This window comes from Ambystoma mexicanum, chromosome 4p (assembly GCF_040938575.1).
Source record: "Ambystoma mexicanum isolate Mex_15411 chromosome 4p, UKY_AmexF1_1, whole genome shotgun sequence".
Taxonomy (NCBI): Eukaryota; Metazoa; Chordata; class Amphibia; order Caudata; family Ambystomatidae; genus Ambystoma; species Ambystoma mexicanum.
The window spans coordinates 224228199-224255665 of NC_090927.1; the positions used below are offsets into that span (position 1 = coordinate 224228199).

General features: G+C 44.9%; 1 protein-coding gene across 1 annotated transcript in view; it reads left to right on the top strand.

Moving 5' to 3' along the window:
• The window catches only part of XKR5 (XK related 5), a 235833-nt gene extending 210182 nt beyond the window's left edge, over window positions 1-25651 (top strand). The window contains exons 6-7 of the mRNA XM_069605738.1: window positions 13128-13239; window positions 17232-25651. Of these exons, the coding sequence (XP_069461839.1) occupies window positions 13128-13239; window positions 17232-18421 (1302 nt within the window). The 3' untranslated portion in view covers window positions 18422-25651. The remainder of the gene's footprint in view (window positions 1-13127; window positions 13240-17231) is intronic.
• The last annotated feature ends 1816 nt before the right edge of the window (window positions 25652-27467 follow it).

Genomic DNA, 27467 nt, shown 5'->3' on the forward strand with positions numbered 1-27467 from the left:
CACTCTCGTGTACGAACAATCTGAAAACCTTTTCATAATTTGGTGTGCCCAAAACTGGAGCAGAACACAATGCAATTTTGAGCAGATCAAATGCTCTCTGACATTCCTCATTCCACTGCAAAGGCACCACAACATCCTTCTTTGTCAATTCCACCATTGGCTTCACAATCAATGCAAAGTTTACAATCCACTGCCGACAATAAGACGCCATGCCTATTATGGCTCTGACTCCTTTCTGTGTTTTTGGAATAGGCATACCAGAAATGCTCTCTATTCTTTCTGGCGTCAGTCTTCTCCCTTCTCTCGAAAGTAGGTAACCCAAATAAGTCACCTCCATTCGACCATATTGGAATTTCTTTAAGCTTGCTTTATGGCCCTGTGCTGCTATATGGGTCAATAACAACACAGTACTCTTTTTAGAAATTTCCTCTGTGTCTGCAGCAATCAATAAATCTATATACTGTAACAATACGCAACCTGCCGGTAATTTTAGCATATCTAGTTGTTCTTTCAGCGCTCTGCTGTAAATACTCGTACTCTCTGTGTAGCCTTGTGGAATGCGTATGAATGTGAATGATCGTTCTCCTAGTGTGAAGGCGAACAAATATCTACTTTCCTTGTGTTCTGGAATGCTGAAGAATGCATTCTTCAAGTCAATAACACTAAAGTACTCAGCCGAGGCAGGAATCATTGTCAAAATTGTGGTAACATCTGGAACCAATGAGAATTGAGGATCTACTACCTTGTTCAGTGCACGCAAATCAATTGTGAAACGATACGGTACCTCATTACCTCCTTTCTTATACACTGGAAGAATGGGACTGTTACAGGTACTGCCTGTAATCTCTTCAATCACTCCCAATTTTACCAAATCAGAAACAATACTTTTCAATACTTTTTCTCCTTCTGCTGAGATTTTATACTGTGGAATATGTGGTAACGTTACTCCTTCTTTCAGGGCAATTTTCACTGGCTCCATCTTCAAGCATCCCACATCATTGTCATTCACCGCCCATATACAAGTTGGATCGTCACTCAATTCTCCTGGCAAAGGTTTGGACACAAATTCAGATACCGGTACATTTTGTGGTGAAATGGTCAAAAATAATCCATCTGGCGTACAGTGGATAACTTTACTCAGTTTTTTCAATAGATTTAACCCCAAAAGGTTCTCCCACAATTCTCTGTTAAGAGAAATGGACAGTATTCAGTGAATGGGCCTAATGTCACTGCTACTGGTTGGGACACAGGATTTATCACTGGGGTGCCTGTGAACCCTACTGAAATATTTATTTGCCCTGACAGTGGTATTTCTGGAACCAAGTGATGATCTATTGAGCACTTTTGTGCCCCCGTATCTATGAGAAAGCTATGCTTTCCATTCCCGGCTTTCATTTCTACGTAGGGTCCTTTCTGATTCACAGGAATAGACACTGGTTCCGACCCCTGTCTTGGGCTGTCTTATTGGGGAAACAACACATCATCCGATGTGTAATCGCTACTATTACTATAGTATGCACCCGATTGGGTATCAAAAATGTTCCCGCCCCAACCTCTAGTCTCATTTTGCGTGTTTTGATGGCTCTGATTCTGAGCAGAGGTTTGATTCTGAGCTGGGTTCTGATTTTGGGTACCATTCCCTTGACTATTTTGGAGCTGCTGCATGCTATTTCTATTTTGCCCATTTGCTCCTGGATGGCCCCTATGCTGTCTTCTCTGGCCATACCCATTTCTATTTTGCAAGTGTGGACATTGCACTCGCCAGTGACCTTCCTCTCTGCAGTATGCACAATGATTGAATCCCAAAGGCCCTCCATGCGTGTTTGAATTACTTCTGCCTTGTGCGTTTCCTCTTCCTCTATTGTGTCCCGCCACTTGCTGGAGTAGCACCCTTGTTTCCAAACTCGCCTTCTCCTTTACCTCTAGTTCTCATACTATTGGGCCATATGTAGTACTTCAAACGTTTTTGCTTGCCATGCACTTTCTGATGTCATTATTATGGTTTGGATTGGAATTATTAACCCTCTCACATATTTGTCAACAGTCTTTTTCCCACTTCTGTGCTTACATCCTGTCCATTGAAATCTGTAAATACTTCCTCAAATCTATTAAAATAATCTGTAGCTAACTCATCCTTGCCCTGAACACATGCAGTCAATTTGTCCCATTGAATTCTTTTCTCTGGCACAATTTCTTTCAATTTTTGTATTATCCGTGCTGGTAACGCTACCATATTTGGCCCTGGCTTTCACCCCACCTCTTTATCCTTATCCTCCTTTATTAAATTCGCCCATGTGGCGCCATAGGCCATTTCATCATCTACTTTTCTTATTTGCTTCCATATGTCTGCTGGTAGGATTACTGGGAATATTAGATCTATGTCACCCATGGTGAGCACGGATGATTGCAGGCAGGATTCTACTTCTTTGTAAAATCCTGCGGGATTCTTTCTTATATCAGGAATCGTCTGTTTTATGTTATTCACTTCTTGTCTGGAGAAGGGGACATGTATATATTGGGCTGTATAATGTGCTTCCGTTACCCGCGCTGGTGTGTCGGCTGTTGCAGGAATCTCTACCTTTGGTACAAAAGTAGGGGGCACTTCTCTCATGGGAAATACTGCACTCACTGTTCCTCCCCCTTCTCTCATATGCAATAATATTCCCAGGTCAAGTGATAAGGCTGTCTCTCCTGTTCCACATTCTAGTGGTCTTTTATACTGCCATTATTTCAGGGGGGCTGGCTTTCTTCTCATTTATATCTTTGTCTATCAGATGTTCAGCCATTGTCTGCAGTGCTTTTCTTTTCATGGGCAAGGGGTATTCATCAAATATCTCATGTATTTCCTAGGATGCTAGGATCTGGAATCCATTTTAACGCCTCTCTTACACATACTTTTAGTTTATCACCTGTCTGTCTTGTCGTGGCAAATATCGCCGCTGTATACAGGGCTCTACCGCTTCCGTCCTGTCTTTCCTAATATCTTTACTTCTATACCCTGGTTTGGCAAACATTTCAGCACATTCATCATCGAGTTCATTCTTAAGTTCAAAAAGTCTTGTCTGCATGTTCCCTTATCTCTTCCTCCCTCTACAGCATGCTAATGCATTCAAATCCAACAATCATTGCGGCGGTAGCTTTCCAATTAACTGTTTCCATCTCGCCACTAAATATTCCCCCATGCATTCCAACACTACCTGTCTTTCATTGCTCCTTCTGAAGTCATACATCGAAGCTAGCGCTGACGTTGCATCATTCCCGTTTATATACATTTCAGCCTGTTCTTGCAACTCTCGCTTTCTCTCCTTGCTGATCGCACTACGGGCGTCACTCGCACATCCACTTTGTCCAGCTCCTTCTTCTGTTTCAATAAGTTCAAGTTCAATCACAGGAGGGGCAGATGGGACAGAAACGATCTCTAAGGAGGGAGGTGCAGATGGGACACCGGGAACGGGAAGTGGCTCTTGCGGCGCTGACTGGCTAATGGGAGGTGCTGTCTGTGACTGTGCTGGGATTTGGTCAACTGGGAGGGGCTGAGCAACTGGAGGGGGCTGAGCAATATTTACTGACGCAGTCTTTTTAGTCTTTACCCTTGGGCCTCGCTTTGTATCAGTCAATATTTTATTTATCAATTCGTCTGATGAATGCAACTCTCGTTGTGGGTATATCTTTTCTATACACAACTGATTGCGTCTATTTGACTTTCTTAAACTATCATTCCATTCCTCCTCCTCCTTTTCTTTCACTCTCTCTACTTTCGACTTATGCTTGCGCACATGTTTCTCTCTACTTCTCCAGCGAAGCATAGCTTCCCTTCTCCAGTCCCTAAGGATATCAAATGCTGCAGGGTGTGTTTTCTTTTTCATCAACACCTTCTCCAAATTATCTATTCTTGTCATCTCAAAACTCCCATGATTTGGCCACTGAAGATCTTCCTGTTTTCTGGTTTGCCTATGCCAAGTCTCACAAAACATTATCGCTCCCACACCATATTTCACATACATCTTATACGCCGGCGTTCCCACGGGTGGTGCAACCTGGCCAGTTTCCAAAGATTGTCTACCGCAGCGGAAAAATCCTGCTATGGTGGACAATACCCCAAAACCCCAGGCATGTCTTAACCTTACCCTTGGCTAATCAACCTTACACTGGGTGTTTGATTTTGCAAAATCAACTCTCAACCAATATCGGGATTATTCTGAATCGGGGCACGACTCACCTGATCAATCAAGTTGTCTTTTTCAAGACACAATTAGTCCGTATACTGATGCAACCAATGACGTCGTGTCTGCATATCTCGGCTCACTCTGCCTCGTTTCGGGACCCTCGCCTCCTTGTTCTCTGGCCGGGCACGTCGATCAGGGATCAGTTGTGTGCAGATCTGCAAAGGAGTCTCATCGCTTTCACAGGGGCGGCCCGAACACCTCTTGATCCCGGCTCGATCATCCCATCCTCGCCGTTCTCTCCGCCTTCCTTATCTTACAACGCACACGATGGAACAAGTAGGGGAGGGTCCCTATTCGGGAGCCATCTTGAAGGGGCCCCTGAGGGACCCTCGCATGTGGAATCAAGGCACAATCACCACACACGAACTGATACGCCAGACACGCGGTTGTATTCCCAAAAGCTAGGGTTTATTGCAAAGCAAATAGTCTCAGTTAGCCAACTGTGTCCCGCGACGTGTGTTACCAAACCTCGGGGGACGCAAGAGAGCGAATCGTACAACAGTTACATATATACAAAGCAAGCATCTTACAATCAGTAGTGATACATCCAATACCGCCCCTAATACATTTCCTTTGAATTGGGCACGATGATTGACAATGGTGACGAGTATGACACCTTCAAACATTCATTTAGCAACAGTTTGCAATTTCACGAACCTACAGACCTAAGTCTTTGTTTAAAAGAACACAATGCTTCTGTTTCTGCAAGCAAGCTGTCCCTAGGGGAGATACACATTTGTGGCCTTGCTATCTCCTGGTTTCTATTTGTGTGCTGGCAGTCAACTAGCTCCCCAGAGCTCTACAGGGCCCAGGAAAGGGGGGCCGCAAAGAAGGGCATAATTCAAGTCATTTAATGTTTTGCTTCTAGCATTTCTACTGTGTTTCCGAGACTAGATGGCACCTGCTGTACTGATTAGAATGCCTTGCTGCTTACTTTCCAAGGATATGTGAGGGAGAGACCGGGCATTTCTGTCTGGGTTACTGCCTTATTTTTCAACATGTCTCTCGCGGCCTTGCGTTATGCACCAGTGGAGCAGAATAATATTTCAGCGAAGCAGTTTTGACATGAAGCAAAAGGCAAACGTTAGAGAAAACAAAATGGTGATTTCAATCACCTTAAAATGGCTGCACTTCAGTCAAGCTTATGGCTACATTTTTCTAATACTAAACACATGAGGCGGTTGGTCTTCGGCCAACAAAGTACATTGCCTTACGATCGAGGGGTGTCTCCTTTTTCTGGACTGACATGGTTGCGCCTCACCCCCTACATCCCATGCAATCCCTGGCACTTGAGCTCATGGCCTCCCCTTAGTAGTCACTTAGCCCCTGTTGCAATCGCCCCAACTGCTTCACCCTCCCACCCCTTTCACCTGCATGCTCTCCTCTTTACCCTGCACTTCCCTTCCCACTCTAGCACTTTGCATTTAGCCAACCAGCACTGGCACCCACACCTTTTCCTTGCACTTCTTGTCAATGCATTGCACTATCCAATTATGAAATCACCTAGTAGGTAGGACCGCTATTATCTTTCTCCCTTGTCCCAAACTGACCCCCTCACCCACTGTTGGTCTTGTGGCGCCTTGAAACACCATTAGTTGTATAGGCGCATTACAAACATTCCAGAAAATAAATTAAAATAAATAAAATTCAGACTAGGATCGACGGAATGAAAACTATTAGTTGTGTGATTGATATTTATCAAGAAATTATCCCAGGCAGAAGTCATAGGGGTGCTAATGTGTGTACATAGTAGCCCAACTGCATTAGCCCACATAGCTCGTTGACCATTTGCTTGCAACTCGCCACCCACCATTGCCCTGGTTTGATTTGCATGTACATGGTAGATCACATTTACCATTCATGTTGCGCGATACACAAAAAAAAGTTGTGCTCATGCACTGGATGGTGATTGATATGGGGACCACCCACGAACAACTGAGCTAAAGACACTGTGCACTTCACAATTATTGTACAGATATATGGCCCATTGTTCTAAACTTTGATGCATATTTCCAATCATGGAAGCATAGGTAACCGCCTGGAATGTCATCCATGGATATGGTGATGTAGAGGGAATGAGAATGACCAATAAAGTTATTTTTTATCTGTATGAAGTATAGTTGCGTTCCTCCTAGAGTAAATGTTTTCTGAAGGGGCCATGGAAAGTGGTTAAAAGGATGGCATCCAAGATGCGCAAGTTCGATTGTAATCAAACAAACCTATGTTCCTAATTGCCTCATCTGGAAACCTGTTCCCTCCTCTTTTCCTCCCACCCTCTGGCCACTCTTTTGACCCTCTAGCCCAGGGGTGTACAAATGATTTTGACAGAGGGCCGAAAGTGCCTTACATGATGGTTATAGTGGGCCGAAAAGTAAATGTGGGTGGGGCGGTAGGCGCGGTGGGGCATGGTGTGGCAGGAGTCTTTTTCAACCCCCAGTTTTTATTCAACACATGGAAAAAATACGTTTTTGAGGTTTAATGATTTTTAGTACCCGGCGAGGGTGAAATCAGAATGAAAGAGCCATTCTGATTGGCCCTCGCCGAGTCACTAACCAAGCGGGAAATCCCTGTCGGGATTCCACAGCCTTTGTCCCCGGCGGGGGGGCGTGGCAGCTCCTCAGCCAATGAGGATGCCTCCCCACGGCTGAGGCTGCCCCCACGGCTGAGAGGCTGCCTTCACCCACCGTCGGGGACTCTGGTAAAGCTTTGTCTTTTTTTTCCCCTCTCCCTCCCCTCCCCTCCCCTCCCCACCTCTCTTACCTTCTATCCTCTGTCCCCGGTGGGGGACGATGGCAGCCTCCTGCCGTGTGGAGACTCAGAGCGGGGCCATCCCTGCTCCGAGCCTCCACACGGCTGGAGGATTCTGTCATCCCCTGCCGGGGACCCAGGTAGGTTGTTTTTTTTTTTTTTTCTTCCCCTCCCTTCCGCCCTCCCAACCGCACTTACCTTCTTTTTTTTCAGGAGAGGACGTGCTGGAAACGCTTCTGTTTCCAGCGCGTCCACTCCGATGGCCTCCATGGAAAGGGAAAAAGGACTCAGTTTTCCCTTTCCATGGCGGGCATTTTCTTTGACATTTTTTTTTTTTTTAATGCTGCAGCTTCGCTCAGGCCTATAACTATGGGGTCCGGGGCATTACCTGAGTCGGTAATGCCCCCGCCACTCGGGGCATATTGCTTAATTATTTGTATTTCAAACTTACATTTTGTACTACACATTTTCCATTGTTATCATTTATTTCTATTTTGTCATTGCCTATCGTCTGTTTAATTAAATTATATATATTTTATTGACCCTTGATTGGACATTCCATTATTTTGGACTGCTATACTTTGCTGTTTGGTTTGCCCAAGAGGAGTACGGCCTTAGTTGAGTCCGGTTTCCACAAAAAGCAAAGGATGTACATCTCCTAACTGTGCCTGTTTTAGCTTTATTTTTGGGTTCACTCTTGGAATGCGACACTATGCCCCATGACAACCACCCCTCAAGCAAACACTGTGCCCCAAAACAACCACCCCTCAAGCAAACACTATGCCCCAAGACACCCACCCCTCAAGCAAACACTATGCCCCATGGCCCCCACTCCCCAACCAAACACTATGCCCCTTGGCCCCCACCCCTCAACCAAACACTATTCCCCATGACACCCACTCCTCAAGCAAACACTATGCCCCATGACACCCACCCCTCAAGAAAACACTATGCCCATGACACCCACCCCTCAAGCGAACACTATGCCCCATGCCACCAAGCATGCACCATGCATACATACTCATACAGACCACAACCCCCCCACCCCTGCATACAAACTAACAAGTATACACAATGCACCCATACAGACCCGAACCCCCCACCCTCCAACTCAGCACACAAACTCACAAGCATACACCAATATATTATGCACCCATACAGACCCCAACTCAGCACACAAACTCACAAGCATACACCATGCACCCATACAGACCCGAACCCCCACCCCAACTCAGCACACAAACTCACAAGCATACACACCAATACACCATGCACCCATACAGACCCGAACCCCCCACCCTCCAACTCAGCACACAAACTCACAAGCATACACCAATATATTATGCACCCATACAGACCCCAACTCAGCACACAAACTCACAAGCATACACCATGCACCCATACAGACCCGAACCCCCACCCCAACTCAGCACACAAACTCACAAGCATACACACCAATACACCATGCACCCATACAGACCCGGACCCCCCAACCCCACATGTCAACACACACTGCACTTGCACACAAACACATTCAGGCAGACCCGACACACCCCCCAACCCCCTGCGCATCTCAACATACACTGCAATTGCACACAAACACATTCAGGCAGACCCGACACACCCCCCCCCCCCTCTGCATCTCAACATGCACTTTCACACAACAACAAACATTCAGGCAGATCTGACACACACCCGCATCAAAAAATTCTGTACTTACCTGACGACGTGCTGGAAGGCAGACTAGCTGGAACACTGGCGAGATCCGGTACTACAGCTGGCTTGGGCGTGGCAAGGCTGAAATGCCTTCTGGCATCAAGCCTTACTGGCCATGCCAGCCGTAGTGCTGGCCCTCCATTGGTGCAGCACACACACACTACGTGACTCGTAGGAACTGCGTGGTGCGTGTTCCCTGAGCCAATGAAGGCCGGTGTTTTGTCCGGCCCGGAAGACAACAAAGACTTTTCCTAATGGAGGGCAGCCGATGCTGCTTGCAGGCCGCCCTCCATTAGGAAAGTGTTTGTTGCTGGCAGGCTGGACAAAATGGCATGGCGGGCTGCAACTGGCCCGCGGGCTGTAAGTTGTGCACCCATGCTCTAACCCAACCATCTTGTGAGGCACAAAATCCCAGGGTCATCTCCGACTCTGTTCTCTCCCTCAACCCTCACACCATGGACCTTACCAAGAAGTTCCACTCCAGCTCCACCTTCCCAGAGGCTTTCTCCCTTTTCTCACCTTCCCCTAGCTCAATGTCTCTGGGGCTGTGGTCCTCAAGGCTGGACTACTGCAACAGCCTCTTTCATTCTCCCTCTTTCCACCCTTCACCTCCTCCAGCTAATCCAGAATAGGGCTGCAAGACTTATCCTTGCCTTCAAGCCCAGGTACTGCATCTCTCCAGCCCTAAAATCTCTGCACTGCCTCCCGGTGGCAGAAAAGAGCCCCTCTTCATCATCCACAAGGCCCCCTTTCGCTTTTGCATCATCCCTCTTTTGCTTCACTTATCTCACCCCACTGATGCTGTGACCGGTGGCCTGATCACCATGATCTCACAGGATCCGAGGACCATCCTCCCAGTCAATACCAGCACCTCTCCACCCCATTTGACTGCCCTTCGGTCACCTGCTTGATGACTTCACATACCACCTTTGGGAGCCACCTGTACTAGCACTGAGCCCGAGCTGCTCGTCCTTCACTCCCTTTAGCACTTCCCTCTCGGCCTCCTCCAGCACTTGTCCACCCTCTGCTCCTCCTTGCATCTCCTTCTCCACAATGCACTTGCACAGGCAAATGCCACAAGGCCTATTAGGACAGCGATAGTATATTACTGTTTTGCCATTGTTAATATTGCCCATGTTGTCTTCCCATCTAGCATTGTGACGCTTTGAAACACAATTCTGTTGTGTAAAGCGCCTTACAAATGCTCAATAAAATAAAACAAAAATTTGATAAATACACCACATGGTCACTTAAAGTGTGTCAAAAGGCTAAAGACTCAATGAGTATGAGTGCAGTGTTTTAAAGCCTCACCTCATGGTGCGTGTGGCAACACGCGGGTGACACATGTAGTATGAGCACGCAATCTCGCCTGTATCGCCTGATGGTACACTTGGCCGCTTCAGTTGCACAAGTGAGCATGACCGGACATGCAGAAATTATAGTAAGAAGCTTACAATATATGCCAGAAATTTAGATAGCGAAACAAATGAATCAAGGGTGGAACAGGGACTTTGTAATGAAGGTTGGTAGGTTTGTAGGAGACTAGGCGTAGGGGTATGCTTTGGGCCATGAAAGAGTGCGGGATGAGGGAGAAGGTGGTATGGAACTCCTTTTCTTACAGCCCCAGACGTAATAGCAATGCATATACTTCTGGTGTTTTATCGCTCTCCTGTTTTGGCACATATTGTAAATCGCTGTTTTTAACTGTCGTTAGTCTTCTAAACCACATGTCAGAAGCAAGGTCTTATGCGGTCTATCTTTTTTTGTGGCATTCTTTCTCCAAAACGTAACCTACCCCTGATCACGGAACGCAGACTGCCATTGTTATTTGTCCTTGAATGAAAAGCACTATCAGTTGAAGGTGACAATGTGTCGAATAGCTACAAAGAATTGATTACATTGGCCATATTTAAAGTGGACATACAAAGCTTCAGTTTCTATTTCTGGGATCTGTTGTTGGGAGTGATTGTTCAGCTTTACGTTGAGAGAATGGAAAACCCTGAAATTATGTAAGCGTAACTTTCCACAATATTTGGGCAATCGAAAATAGCATGTGTGCTGTGCACTTGGTGACTATGTGATGGACAAATGTACTTTTTGACTAAAAGAATGCACGTTGTACGTTATGTTGAATATTTATACCAGGTGCTATAACCGCCTTTATGTTGCACTTGCGGTTTGTTGTGCTTTTCGCAATCATATATTCTGTGCAGAGTTGTGGGTTGATAGGTGGCCTATATTGTGGTGATGACTCTTCCAACATCTGCTCCCACAACCTGTTTTCAGGCTAATGATCTCTGCACCGCTTTGTCCCGTGGCATATTCCTTTGGGCAGCCACCATCACATCCCTGGTCACTGTTAAGGCAGTGGGCCGGGCCTTTTCCATGTGCTGCTGGGCTCCGGGGGTTATCTGTTCACTTGCTACTGTTTCCACTTCAATTATAAGGCCCTCTGTCTGTGGTTCAACATAAGACGTTCCTATCTCTGTTCTTAGTTTCAGGTAAGGGCCGCTATGGGAAACTGGTGCACTTGGGTCTCCCTCCCATTAGGTGGTTTGACTACTTCCGTGCATGTTGTGGTGTGACCTATGCCCACGTCTTGACATCTGTGTTCATTCCGTGTATTGTGGGTGTTGCTGATTCATATTTGTCCGGTACTGAATTATAACGGAACATATTTTAATGTGTATATTTGATTATAAAATGGCTTCTGAAATGTATTCTTCTGTCATTTACATAGCTATATTCTAATATTCTGTGCACGCCATAGTTTCCTTTTCCCGTCTGATGGATTCTTCAATCAACATTGGACGATAATAATCAACGGCCTTTCTATGATTACCATTATTTAGGATGATTGCCAGGGACCAATATGTCCTTTAGTGGTAGCAGCAATAAGGAGTAACCCGTCAGCCTTTATGATGTGAAAACAAGCTTATGTGAAGGTTTTGTGTTTGAAAGTGATACAACTGTTTATCTTCACACTCATTGAACACCGTGTGGGTTCAACAAAAATCGGCGATTCAACATAAGGACACAAGGAATATCAAAGAAACGAAACGCCGGGATTAAGCATTCGCTGAACGCAGTCAGTGGTTTCATGAGTAACTTCTATAAAACATTTGTGTGAGATGTTCGCTAGCTATAACTTCTATTGGCTAAAGATATACATTTCTTCGTGGGCATCTTCTATTTTGAGCATTTTGTGAAAAATAAAGGTACTTGCAGACTGTTTTCTTCTATTTGTGAAAAGAACTAAAAGTTTCACGCTGTAAGAGGAAGTGTATGTTTATCTTCTTGGTTCTGCGTTAGCTAACGCTATGACGTGGGTGATGACCGGGTACGTTTGGCTACGCTGGCCACAAACATCATAAATATAGGTGGAGCATATCATTTGGACAAGTGATGTCAGTTCGAGGGGCGGGCGATCTATATTCTTGCTGCGAGGGCACTTGCACTTAAGGTGATGTATCAATGCATGAGATTAGCACAAGATGGCGGCGCCCAAACCGTTGTTTTTACATGTGTAAATTTGAGGAAAACTAAGGTAAGATGTATAGGACATTTTTTTTTAAGATCAATTACAGTGTGCTAATAAATACATGCCTGATCGATTGGGACAATAACATTTCTGAGCGAACTTCCCCTTTAAGACATTGTTGTCTTCTACTGGTGCAGAGCCTTTTTAGTGCGGAGACAGACTATAGGTTTTCAGAGGTGAATTTTCTGTTTCAGGAGGGACATTTTTAGAAAAGAGGCTGAGTCTCTGGTGATAGTAATTTCCAAAATCATTTTTTTAAAATAAAAGAAGTAGGATAATTAGTGCTTTGTTAATACATTTTTATAGAATATAATAGTGTAATGCATGCTTATACATAATTTGGGAAAGTGCTAATGATTTGGAAATGTTTACCCTAAAGCATTGGACTAAAGCCACAGTCCTTCATCTCCGACTGTGGCTGGAATATGCTTTGTTTGGAGCCCCATACATTTTAGTCCCGATAGAGGTATGCTTTCTCTGCAGGCTTTGGCGGGTGATTACCAGGCATCACAGACTTTAAAGTTTAAAACGGACTCTTGCAAAAAGAATGTTACTGGGTGTTTTCACCGAAGAGACAACAAGTGACACTTGTGCACACGGTGTCCACAGGTTTGTAACTTTGTGCTGCACTTCTCTCTAAATCATTCATAGATATTGATTCCTTTAGTATCATTGAGTCCATCCTGAGGTGGTAGGCCTGTATATTGATTATTCTATCAATGTAGAGATGTTTCTATTGACTTGGGTAAGTTGGTCAGTATTTTGAGCAACGCGTTTTTTACATTTTCATGGGTATTCCTTTGGATTTAAGACTGTCGTCCGCAGATGTTAGATAAATGTCTGCAGAAATAAATGTGGGTAGTGGGTAAACTGAGTTTTTTATTTTAATCCCACAGGTCATGCTAATCGAGAATATCATCCTCCTGTTGCTGGCCACAGATTTCCTACAAGAAGCTCTATGGAGTAGTGTTTGGATGACTCTGGCTGTCATGGCTGGATTTATCATCGGTGAGGTTCATCTTGCTAAACCTTGGACTTTGTCTGCTTATTAGGCCTTTTCACAGCAAGATTAGGTGTGTCACTCGAAAGCAGTGGGCATGATTCGAGCTATACATGATGGTGTAATCCCCCACATATAGGACTGCAAAGGCACCTTTCCAAAGTGTGCTCCTGAAGGTAATTGGCACTCCGGCAGAGGCTAGTGAATCGAACTCTACCAGAGAACCAATGCTGCCATCAAAAGGGCGCCTTGATTCTAAAGCAATTGGCGCTTTCACTCCCCTCCAACACACTCTTCTGAGAAATAATGTATGGGAGTGGGGTACTGGTGAAAAGGAAGCCAGATGAATCCATACCTAATAATGTGGCACATATAACTAACGGTTTAACCTTCAGCTGGGCACTCGCAACAGTTTTATCCTAAGCTTTTACAGCGTTATTAAGAATACTTTTGATTTGGCAAAGCATATTAAGAGTCTTTTCTATCATGTTCCTTTAAATACCTTTATGTGGAATAAGTAACAGCATGTTGAAAACCTCTGATTGATTGTTTTAGAGGGCATGCCATTGTTTTATCGCCACAATAATTAGTGTACTGGTTGATCTTGGCAAATTAATTGCCACAGCATAGATCTAGCTAGGGGGGGGGGAGTATGCAGGGGTGTGACAAGGGGGACATAGAGACACCCACTTGTAACAACAAAAAACGATTATAAAACGACTGTGAAATTGAAACTATCAAATGGTACACTTTAAAAACTGTGGGGATGAAAACGCATGGCACCAGTAGGAGGCAAGGTTGGTAGAAACTGTCCAGAAACATCCTTGCGTCATCAAAACTTAGTTTGACCTATGAGCTCCACCTTGTGTAACCCTTTCTTCCACTGCTTTTACTTGCAGACCCAACAAGAGCAATGACTCCTCTCCACTCGACCTCGGTAAAAGAGTCCTTTAGTGCTGTTGCAGATTCACCCTGTGTACTGTTGCAGATTCACCCTGTACTTCAAAGGACTCATTTCTTAAAGTTTGAGGGAACCGCGTGTACTCTGCGGCTCTGCAAATACAATGCTGCAGTTTGTGACTTCCTGAATGCTGACCGTTCAGTATGGGATGCAAAGTTTCAGAAGCTGGTTCCCCTGCAAGAGATTCGCACACCAGGGATACAGTGTTTCAATTTCTCTAATCACTCAATGAAACAAAGTATTTTGAAAACATAGCCAGTGTGATTCCAGCCTCTATAATCACATGCTATAAATATCAAAGTCTAACGTAGGCAGCACCTGAAAGGGTCATGGGAGAAAGAATAAAAACCAAGATGGTGGTCACGCCAATTGTAGGCTTGGTTCATGCCCTGGAGCCCAAAACATCTCTCTGGTGCATACAGAGAGAACCACCAGACCCTCAGTTAAAGTCCCACCCTAGGGAGGAAGCAACCTAGCATAAAAGCACTCAACCCTAGTTGCTCATTGTGGGTTGATGGACAAGGTGGGTTGTGCTTGGAAAAGGTTGGAGACTGGAGAGTGAAGAAAGAGCAGGGGCTTGAGAGACAGGGTAGAGTTGGGAGGTGGCAGCAGTGTGAAGCTGGAGGAGGTGGCGCGAGCAAGAGGATCATGGCGGAAGTGGTGACATTAGAGGTTCATAAGATGAAGGAGGAGGTGGTAACAACAAAGCAAGAGAGGAGGATGATGGATGAGAGTCAAGGGAGTGAAGGATGCAGTAACCAAGGGAGTAAAAGAGGCGAGAGAGGAGGAGAGGGCAATTGGTGTCTAGGGGAGTGAGAGTAACATGTAAAGAGGCTGGTTGCAGGAAGATGTGGCAACATCGGGGCTGGAGACTGGAAGGCGAGGAACGGTGGTAGCAATCAGTGTATGGATATGGTGAAACCAAAGGAGGAGGTGATGATGGATGGCGCAGTTATAGAGGTGGTACCATCAGGTGGAGACAGTGACACCGAGCAGGTAGAACAAAGAATACCACAAGATGGAGGATGCAGTGAAGATGTTTTGAAGGGTGTTGGAGGTGTGACATCAAATGTGATAACCCAGAGAGGATAAAACCCAGAGGAGGAAGATTAGAGGTGGCCACAGTGGGCAGAGACACCCGACTAGACCATAAGATGACAAAGTTAGGACTGAGGTGACGAGAGAGAGATCAACATTTAGATACCTAGAGCATATAGGTTCCAGCATGCCAGGTCAATCCTAGCAGTTCCAGTTGGTGGTAGGAGGAATTGGACAGTGTCAGGGAGATTACTGTGGGGCTTGAGAAGTGGATCAAGAGAAACCAGAAGGAAGTCCAGCCTAAGCCAAACCCTAGGGGCCCCTCTCTAGTTTTGTCTTTTGGCTATGTTACCCGACTAGTCTCCCCACAAGATTTAGAAAGGAGTGCGTCTTGAAATACCCAGGGAATCCCACATCTAGTTTGAAACAAGACTGGTTCAGGTCACCCTAAACACTGCAACATGCCAGGAGGGGTTGTGGGAGGTAACCACATGTTGAACTATACGAATAGTGGCATTTACCTCAGAGGCTGGGAGAGGCTACCAACCTTCATCCCAGGAAATATACTTTAAACAAAGGGAGAGTCTCTGAATGGAAAGTGTCCAATCTTCTTTAAGAAGAATCATACTAAACTTTATTTGGTTTGGGAGGATCCATTTTTGGTTTTTATGAATTGCCAAAACCATTGTTAAGGAAAAGAGAGGGAATGGGGCTCTGAACTGAGAATATCTGCTTGGCATAGCAATTGTCAATGTCAAGGCATGAAACGGCCAAATCGCTAAAATCTTTTTCCAAACTCCTCAGCAGTACTACCCAATGAGATGTTCCCTAACACCATTTGCTCCAATCAGCAGCTTTGTAAGAAGCAAGTCGGCGCTGGTCTTTCCATTTCCCAGCTGTGCAGTGATTGCTTATATTTTTCATTGACCGTTGGGATATTTTTGGGATACCTTTGATGGCCGATATTTTTTTGCCCTCCTGGGACTGCCTTTATACATCCACCCACCCCAGGCCCACTCTCTACCACCACCACCCACACCCATTACGTGTACTGGTTGGGTTTTGTCTGCACTATTTTGGGCTATAACTCCTCCTGAGACTGCTACAATGTTTTTTTTCCCCCAACCAACTACCATTACCCACTCACCCTCACTCCGCTCTCCAGCCCCACCCACCTGCCCTCACCCTGGTCTCTCCACCCCCACCCCACTCTCTCTACCCCCACTCACTTCATTTCTGATCCTCTCGAACTTTCTTGCTCATATTTCCTCTTGCTCATCATCAATGGCACCCCATCGCAATCATTCCTCCCCTTCTCTATTTTCCTTCCTTCTCATTCTCTTGCACACCCGCACCCCTTATTGCATCCTCCTTTGAAACTGTGCCCTCTCCTCCTAGCCCCCTAGTCCCTATAATTGCAAAATGCAAATCACGGCAGTAAACGTCAAAATGATTGGCTTTTCCAATGATTGTTTACTTAAATTGCCAATTGATCTAAATCTCCCAATAAACTCTGCAAACTATAACGCATAGACTTGGTGTCCTTGTTGGTCCTACGAAGAACTGTGTGCCACATCCAAACCAGTGTACATGGGTCACAGTTGGGACCTGGCTTATTTCTGGAGCATGCCTGCTTGATGCCGCCAGAGAAATAAAAAGACAGGTAAGGCTGCAGACAAGGGAACGTCGGCAGCCTAGCAGACATGAAGCAGGAGCAGTGGGAATAATATTTAATGCCAAATCCATAATGCTAGGGATTGACAAAGCCAAGAGGTAATGCTTTGCAAATGTAGAGTATGAGGTTTTCTTTAGCCTGTGGCAGCTTTACAAAAAAGCACACCCTCCACGTGTATAAAGCCAGACTTGTTTTGCCAGTGCTTAGTTTAGTACACTGTCAGAATCGCAACTTGTTTTCTTGTGAGACACAGTAATGATTTATTTTTCATTCTAAAGAAGCTGCATATATGCAAGTAACACAATCTCCTCCCTTTTTTTTTACAGGTGCTGCAGCTCTGATTATATATTATAGTCTCTTGCACCCAAAATCCACTCAAATCTCTCAGAACTTCAAAGCACAGTTGTGCAAGCCTGGTACTTGGAAGGACACAGCCGACCAATCAGTTTTCCAGCCAGAGAGCAAGAATAGGTCCTCCAGAGGAGGCTTCGATACTTTGGAGGTTATAACGATGAATTGCTCAAAGGGAGTGGATGCTGGCACTTCAGACATCAATCTTGACCATCACGCAACCTGGATAAAAACGTATGTAGGTCATCACCACTGGCTCCTGCTAAAGCTAGCCTTAAAAACTGGAGCCTTGTCAAAGATTAACGCGGCATTTGGAGATGGGGGTATTGCGGAAATATTTCCTCATGGGTCGTTGGCATCCAGCGATTTGTCTTCAAAAACAGTACCTGGAGGTGCGGCAGGCCAAAAATTCCCGCTGGAAGAGAAGAAGCACGATCTTTGGGAAATTTCTGATTATGTCACAGTGGAAAGTGAGCATGAAAGTGATAAATTCAGGAGAGTGCTTCCGACTGTGAGAGAAGAACATGGTGCTGAACCAGCAGAGATCTCCTCTTGTAATGTCGAAGAACCAGGTGAAGTTCAGAGCGACAACAGATGGCATAGTGGGATAGCAAAACCCCTGGTTGGGGCTACAGCCGGTCCAGAGGAAGTGGTTGGACAGTACACGAAAAGACTGGATACCTGTGATAATTCCACGTTGTATTTTAGCGCAGATATGGAGGGTGTTTCGCCCTCATGTGGTTCACATCAGCCGATCACTAGAGTTGCGCTTAGGCAAGCGAACGAGAGCGCACTTGCATCTGTTCCCGAAAAGGAAGAAATTCAAGAAGAACTATTCCCAGTATCTGGGATCAGCCCAATTGCAGGTGGGACAAGTCACAGCAATTTTAGAAGAAGTACTGCCGTAGACTTGAGCAGTCAATGTGATGACTCCACAGACACATCCGAATTTATGGCGCAAGAAGGCATATTGGGTGCGCAGTACAGCCATCTTATGGTCATTGGGAATTTGGCCGCTTCCTTGCAGAGCAGGCTAAAGCAAGAAGAGACTCCCTGCTTCACGTCCACTCCCAAACCTGAGCAGACCGCTAAGAAGATCGGGGCAGGTGAACCAAAAGCCCGGAAAAAGCTCACTCAGCTGGCAGAGATGCAAGTAGCAGAATAAGGGCAAGGGCTGAGAAGTGCCCCGTGCGGGCCTCACTTGTTTACTAGTCCTCTTTTTATCTTCATTTATATTCTGCCAGTGCATACAAAGTTGCGACCCATAGAGTTAATCCTAGTATATACTATTGCCATCTCACTACTAGTTACTTTTGTGGGGCTGGTGTGCAGCTCATAAAGATGTTTCATTATGAAGGTATTTGGCATGTGCTCGGTGTGCCGAAATGTTGGATGTGCTGTTCCCGCGGAGGAAATTCCCGCCTCTCTTGGGAGCACAAGGTACTTTGCGGTGTGTTTGCTTTCTTTGAGTGCAGTCAGACTAGTCAGGGCCTCCATGGTTCACATATGGCCTAATGATTTTATTCTGAAGTCTGCTTTATTGGTGAAGGAGCGATGTAGTTAAATAACTTTGAGTGTTTTCAAATAAACACCATCACCACACCCTGAACACACACACTCCCCCTTCCAGCCATCGATGCCTTTAAAAGGAGTTGTATTTTCCTGCCGCAGGGGGACCATCTAGTCCTCCTGTGGACGGTGCCCTATGCTGTGACACATATGGGATGATACAGATGGTACTGCATGCCACTCTGCTTTGTAGCTGGCATGGCTGGCGCATGTAGTGAGCCTACATTTGAAAAGTATTTGCAGTCTCGGTTTTGCAGTATCTGGACTTGTTTTTTGTACCATTTGCATTAGACTCAGTTCAGAGACTACACACATTTCCAATGACGCCACTTCCGCGCCTTAGAATCTCTCTCCACCTCGTGATCATGGTTCCATTGTGCCTTCTGTTCTGTTCCTGCAACTTTGATCTGGAGCAGTACATGCGACCTGCCATTGAGTTTCATTGTGGGCCAAGAATGAGTATGTTATAACTATTCTTCCCAAGAGGGGAAAGGGTCTCCTGTTGAGTCTGCACTGTTTTTTCCCCCCTCAGTGCATTGATTTGTTGAGTGTCGGATCCAGAATCCCGTCATGTTGACCGAATATAGAAAATGGCATTAATCACAAGATTTTAAATATATATATATATATATATAATATGACGTATTACAAGATTGCGGGCCTTGGCCTGCACAGGTATTGTTTATTTGCTACGCCATAGAGAACATTGATTTGACTTTAGCGCAAACAGGGATTTTCTATTTCAAGATTTCAAATTGAACGTTTCCAATTATTGGTGCTTTGTTTCATTTGCGTATGAACTCTCCATTCGCCACTTGTTTTATTATCCCTCTTACACACATATTTGGCGTAATTTATTGGAAATCCTCAATATTGCATCATTGCATCTCAATGCCCTATGGGACTTTGTTTGCTCTGCCCCCGAGCCACATCATTTCCTGTCGACTTTGAGGGGCACCACTCGATGTTGCTAAACGTTCACGATATACTGTATTGTGTTACGTAATTAAGTAAATTCTGCTACATGACAAAATTGGCGGGAATCGGCCATTTTACCTTCCACTGGAACCTCGGTAGATGAAAACACATTCTTGTTCTGGAAATTCTTGACTCTACCTGCAAATACTGGTATTGTAGCGGACATTTGTGCATGTCCTCATTTCACAAATAATATCTATAACACGGTATAAGCTATTTTGTCATGCCTGTGTCGAAATACATTACACATTCACTCTGCGTTTGTGGATCGAACGTGGATTTAGAGCCTCATTAATGAACAACTGCTATTAAAGCTGGGCAAACCGAAGATTAATACTGAGGTGGATTTTGGGGAGATGTACATTTTTCGCATCCAAACAACATCTCTAGCTCATCACACAACCACACACGTACAAAAGGGTTGTGCCACTAGACAGTTGCCATCCGGCTGCAATAGCCTCTAGCATCTTGCGCCAGAGTAATAGCTGGCTGCTGGAGGCCGCAGCTTTTGAGTCTGTAAACCAGCGCTGCCGGACCTTCCCGCCTACCAAATGCCTCAATAGTTCGTGCTCGTCTGTTTCCCACTCCTCTCCTAGATAAACCATTGCAGTATTAGATTAAGTTCACATTTACATTAGCATTCCTGGTGCCTTCCAGACTCGAAGCACTGAACCTAGAAGGGTGTAGTAGTGCAACTATTTGAGGAGTGGTCACGAGGCAGGATTTTGTAAATAGGTTTTTTGTAAAGGTTTCACCGGATTTTACCCCATTTGCCTCAAAAAGCTGCATTGTATTTTAATATTAAATACTGTCCTTAATTTGTAGCCTAATGCTCAGCACTTTCGACTCCCAATCTTTCGCTACCTCAAAGCGAACAACCTCTGTGCATACATACATACATAACACTCCGGAATCCACGTTATGCTACATGGCAGAACCGTGTGTTTTCTTCAGATAGTCTGAACATGAGGCACGTTTGTTGCCTGAAGAATGTTCGCTGTTCTGGTACAGCATACATATCATAGTAGCTGCAACTCATTGAGCAGCAGGTAACTTTGCCTGCAGTGGCAAAAAGTCAATAGTGCACTGCTTAATTTAATTTCACCAGAGGTCAGCAACACACATGCACGGCCATGTGTATCACTCTGACTATGGGAGAGAAGGCACATTGCAAGTCCTTCATCTCAACCTCATGCCCTCTGCCAATTGTGAGGAGCGGTTACTGAACACAGTTTGTGTTAGTGGTTCAGAAGATGTTTGTGGACACACCTCCTATAGTATAACTTATAATGCAGACAGAACAATCGCTTAATGCATGAAGGCACATGGCAAGTTTAAAGGTCAGAGGTGGAGGCGCAGCTTTTCATCCCAGGTTCATGAAATCAATACCACTATATAAGGGGGTAGGAGCACCTTTTCTTTATGGTCCTTTGATAGCCAAGTGGTACGTCAGCACTACATATAGAGAAAAAAGTAGTGAAATCTAAATTATTAAGAATTATTTCTGTACTAACGTTATACTTTCTCTTGCATTTACTGTGTTTAAATCTTTGGCCGGTCAGTGTTCGTCATGTGTTCACTGTGCAGGGGGCAGAACGTGCCGGGGCACCTGGGGTGGAGGATCTGCCGCACGCGCGTGTGTGCTTTTACCCAACCCACAGCCATGCTCTCCATATGGATGGGCAGGGAAACCACTATGCAGCTCTGCTCCCTGTGCTGAACGTTTTTGTTTTTGGATACCTCCCTCGCAGCTGTGCACCCAGGACTGGGGTTTCTGCAATGCGCTTTATGCCGACGCTCGCGCTCTATCACTGGAGCGCCTGCGGCCCAATCACTCGTGCCCCCTATGTGGTTCCTTTTTGTTACAGGATACCTACAAAGGTGGGAGAATGTTTTTTATTACCCATGGTGCCCTCCCTCCCACCCCCACACACTGTTGATCTGCAGACCTTCATAAGTAACAAGAATTCAAGTATAATAATTTATATTTTCGTGCAACCCAGCCTGGCCATGAATTCGCCTGGCCATGAATTCCTTCTGAGTCGCAACAAGTACTGGAATCACTGCTGAGATGCCGCTTCTTAACCGCATGCATGCTGAGGGACCACCTGCGCCGAGCACCAGGATAAATCCAGGGTTACTGCCTTGGTAGGTTAACTCTGACCTTACGGTCAAGAAGGCAGGTGGACCCATGCAGATGACAGACAAATTCCCCAGGCAACCCGTTGGGGTTGACACCACATAAATCCAGCCATACTGGGAAATGCAAGGTCAGGTATAGGTTCTGTAATATGGTGTGTTGCCATTGACGCCTCATCCTCTGTCCACTATAGCAGTAAACAACTGCTCACCGTAGGGGATCAGGTTACGCAACACACTTCAACTCCACTGCACGCGAAGCCCACAGATTAATGGTCTCCTGCCCCTTCTTTGGGGTGAGACTTGTGCTCGAGCTCTTATTCACCCTTGTTTAGAAACTCCTGAATCAGCCATGGCCCCTCTGAGGTATATCTCCTCCTAATATCTCTTATAAGCTGTTCCAGACCTTCCTAACAGACCATATCCCCTCATGCATGTCCAGAGAATGGTTTTCCAGAGGTTTCATGACCACTCCAGTTTTGAGATCCTTTTTTAAGGCCATTATTCTAGAGGTCATGTCTTCTAACTCTCATCTGCTGCTGCTTCTTCGTCCAAGGGTGCCCATGCATTGTTCCCTGCCACCGGCAGATCTGGTCCCTGCGTTCCCACGTTTTGGGGTAGACATGGTTCCAGGTACTCGACCATGCAAACCTATACTCCTGGATCCACCTAAAGATTCTGGGGGGACAGGCACCTCAGGTGAACTCCTCACCTCCTCTTCCAGTGGGATATTATGCAACTGATGAAGAGGAGCTGGCATCATTGGCAAGTGCCTCACCTGAGAGAATATCTTTGATGGTCTTGTTTTCTCTTGGATTGAGAGCACCCAGCCCAGATCAATGCTAATACTGCGGGCTCCCACAAGTGTGGAGGAAAGGGGTGATGTCATAAAGACCAATTACTCCCCATAGTGACCAGTTTCTCCTAATACAAAGTCTCCTTTCTGCCACAAGACCCGCCCTTCATACCGGCTAATAAAAGACTGCTGGTTGGGGGCAGGCGCATGCCACATATGTCCTGTCAGGGTGTGTGGCCACACCTGTATCCTGGCATGTCTGTTTCTGAATTTCATGCTGCTGTGCACTATGCCTCGGTCCTCTCCCTTTATTTAAGACCACATCCCATATGTATGGTGGTAATGAAACTAGGAGTACAGCAGTCACTATGATAAGTCACTTATCCATAACACATTGACACCATTCCTCAATCAGCAAATCTGTGCTAAAAGTGAACAGGAGGCATGCCTTCTTGGTACATGTTGAAGAATATCGCTAAAGATATTAGTGCTGTAGAGTGAGTGCCTTATAGCCTTAAACATTAAAGTGCACTAGAAGTGTTAATTTACGAAATGTGGTTAACCTGTGTTTACGACGTTCTGTTTTGTAATAATGAACAGATATTTATATTTTATTGAAACTAGATCATTTACACTTGTATCGATGCAACGTTTATTAATGATGCAAATCTTGCGTAATGAAACGGTCACTGTAATTAGATGCCAATTTCTACCTTGGAAGATATTTAAGAATTATGTTGGATAGAAAGTTATAATTTGTATAAGCTTTCACAAATATAAACTGCATGCCTTAAACCAGTTGTGTTAATCTTCTTTACATGAAATGTCTTAAAGCCACGTTTTTTTCTCCAAAATAGCAATATACAGTAACACTAAGGGCCCGATTCATGGAATATTTGCCCGGTTCAAAGTGAATTTGCACTGCCGACACAAACCATGCAAAGTGTATTTTTTCAGTGCAAAGTTAGCTCATGGTCATTAATGCAGTTCAAAATGACTTTGCCGGTCTTTGCACAGCACACAAATACACTTTGCACAGTTCCATGAATCATGGTTTGTGTCGGCAGTGCAAAGTCACTTTTCCGCAGTGCAAAGTCACTTTGAACCGGGCAAACATTCCTTGAATCGGGCCCTTAGTGTTTAATAAAGTGTGGTCTTTTCATATGTGTTAGGGCATATTAAAATTACCTTTTTCGACCCAGTTTAGTTTAAAAAATCGACGAGTCTTTGAATGGCACTTTTGAAAAACTCCAATCTATAATATGTAGGTTTTACTATGCTATTGCATATGAAAAGAGATGCAGATGGAAAATGGTTTTGATACAAATCAAATGGGCATCTTCCTTGTAAATCCACCTTTATCAGTTTTGTAAGTTTTTCCAGAAGTGTGTCGTACTCCTGGTCTTGCTAAAGTTTGACCAACACATTACACGGCAGATTTCCTTTTAAAACCAATACATTATTTTTGAAGAATACTGTTATAACTTAGAAGCAAGAGGAATATGCCACGAAGCGCTATATAAAAACATGCTATTATATTAGCAAGGTAGATTTTTTTTTTCTTTGATAACTCATCACTTATTTGGTTGTACGTTGTCCGACAGTTTAATGTTTACATACCCTTTCTAACATGTAAAAATGGTCTGCTTCCTAGTTGCTCTTGCTGACTTGATACACGTCTTCTAAGCACTAGATATGACCCTATAGCAAAGCCATCTTAGAGCCGTGGATTGCAAAAAAAAAGTTATGTTTTGGCCCTGCAAGAAACTTTGATTGTGGACGTCAACTTGCCATTAAGGATGACCTTTGCTTCCACAAAGGTGTTTGTGTTTATGAATTAGCCTCTTTTGTCCTAGGCTACCATTTCGCCCAATTTTGAAGTACCAGCGGGTGCATTACCAGTGGCCTGAGCTGCACTTTACACGGCACAGTGCAGGTAGGCTGTGTCAGGTGGAGCCCCCTTACCTAAAGTTATACCTGCTCCCAAAAGTGCTCAGCACTGCCATAGGTCTGTCTGCCATTTCACCAGGCTGAAAGCAGAAATATGGGTCAAAGCCAAGCACTCATTGAGAACGCCAGCCTCCGTGTGCCTGACGCTCTCTTGGCTTGCCTTAAATGTGTTCCCTGCGGGAGTGCACTGCATGTGCGCCACCTGTTGAGAACGTACAGGCGCAGCAGCCCAACAGACTGTGCATGTGCCTAAGTAGTGCCAGGTATCTGCCCTGGCAAAACTATTGCATAATTTGCATGGGGCACGCCACCATGCATGCGAGAGAATGCCCCCCTCCATCAATGTGTGCCCGCTGAGGTACCAGGAGCAAATTCCGTATCCCAGAAAGAGCCTGGATGCCCGATGTGTAATAGTAAAGGAGTACCGCTCTCTATGACGGGGTGCTCATTTATTGAGGCCCAAGAGACCACTCTGATGGTAAACGTGCATTCAATAAGGAAAGTACAGCATGGATATATCTTAACCTACTATTGCTTTTCCTGGTTGCAGAAAGTACTGTCCCAGCGAAGAAGAATGTTAGAATGTTTACATTGGAGGCGTCCGCCATTAATATAGGATTACAAGTGCACTGAAATGTTTATGCATTACACCTTTTATATCCTTTTATAATCAAATTGTTCCTTGGTACTTTTAAACCTGAACAGCCATGTGTGTGTCATTGTATCTGTGTACAGTTTACATTTTAAAGGGTGATTCAAGCTTAAATGGCTTTGTAACAAGCAGCCACAATGTTTGTGAACATGTGTTTATTGGTCACCTTTTCATAAGCCATAATGCAAGATGTTAACATGTTTTTTTTACCTACTTTGCTTTTGTGTATTTTTGACTTGACTGCTGCTTCATGATATGAAAACTGGAAAAGTGTACCTTTTGCAAAATAATAGACTTTATAAAACACAAAACACGTTTCCTGTATTTTTAAAAACTTTTAAAATGATTCTGACCGTTAGTTTTAGGTCTTGCCAAAACTATTGTATTAGGAAAGCATTTTTTTAAGAATATGGCTCTTGCATGAAAACCTGGCATCAAAAAGTCAAAATATGGCATCAAAAAGTGCACCAGTTTTGATTGGTTGTTTAATGCTGTTCCATGAAAGAGTACATGTGGCAAACTGGAATACTGAAGGAGAAAACCAATGTTTCCCCTCTTCAATTGCTGGCACCTCATCCTGCTTTTCTGAAGGATTCTGTTTTTCTGCCAGGGGGCCACGTGGTAGTGGCCGGCTAGTTGGAATTTCCGACTGGGGTTTAGGACTCCCCACGACACCTCTCTGGGTATTTTTGGGGGCCAATGGCGTCTGGCATTTCGTCCTGGCAATCCTAGGTACCTTTCTCCCCCTCAGGGAATGGGGGTAATGTTGAGGGAGGGACAGGGAGGGGAAGGTGTTCGAGTTGGGTTATGTTAAAGGGGAACAGGGGGACATTTAGGGGGTGTGATCGTATTGCACTACCAGAGGGAAGAAGGCCACAAGCGTCAATAAAAGGGGAAAGAATGGTTAAGGGGATACAAAGGGATACAGAATTGAAATGAAGGTCATGTAAGAGGCATGAATTCCCCAGTTAAGATGAAGAAATTAGAGGGATATTTGAAAGGGGCAAAGCCAGATATTTTTATGTTTCAAGAGACACATATTAGAAAGAAGGATAAAGGGAAGTTTAGAATGAGGGGCTTCACCAAGCCAATCCTGTAGATAAAACTGCTGGGGAACTTGTTGCTGGCTGTACAGTTCCTTGATGGTAGAATAGACTCATCTGGGGGTTTCCTTTTTCTGAATGTCAATCTGGGGTCATATACTTAACACATTAGCGACTCTATATGCACCTAATTATGGGACAGGGTGTTTTACTGAGGAGAGAAATGTCGCAACTTGAGAGTTTCGCCAAGGGTGATATTATCCGGGCGGGAGACTTCAATATGGCTTGGGTCCCCAAGGTTGATGGGAGCACATGTGCCTCACATCACATTTTAGCTCCATCCAAGTCGCTGAAGCAGAAAATCACTATGCTGGACCTTCATGACGTATGGCGTGCAATAAAAGTAAGCCAAGGGTATGCATATTATTCCCACGTACATTCTCCTGTATCGAGGATTGATTATATCTTTGTCTCCATGTGTTTAGTGGGCAGGTTTAGGCTCAAGCCCCACTGTCTATGCACATCGAGGTGGGGGTGCCTTGGAACGTATTTGGAAATGGCGATTCCTGTTGGAGCTGTTACAGGATCCGACCGTAGCGAACGCAATTAAAGACAAGATAGATACTTATTTTGGTGAGAACAATATCCATGACATGGTGCGGGAAACAGTATGGGATGCCTTTTAAGGTGGTTCTGAGAGGACATGTGCTAGCTGTGAAGGTAGAAAGGGATGGGCAAAGGCAGCTCTGGGAGGAGGAACTAGAAAAGAAATTCTAGGATATTTAGGATAAGTTGGCAAAAGGTCCAACTAGGAAATTGCTGAGGGCGACGGAACATACTCGAGGCCAACTGGAAACGCTTCGCACAAAACACGACGTAAAGGTATTGTTGTTTACAAAACAACATTATTATGTGAAAGCTATTAAAGCCGAGCGGCTGCTGGCCAGGCAATTAAAAGATAGAACTACGGCCTGTTCAATCCTGAAACTAAAAAATAATGAAAGAGGATTTGAAACCACCAATGAGGGAATTTTGGGGATATTTAGTTATTTCTATACCACATTATATGCTTCTGATACCCCGA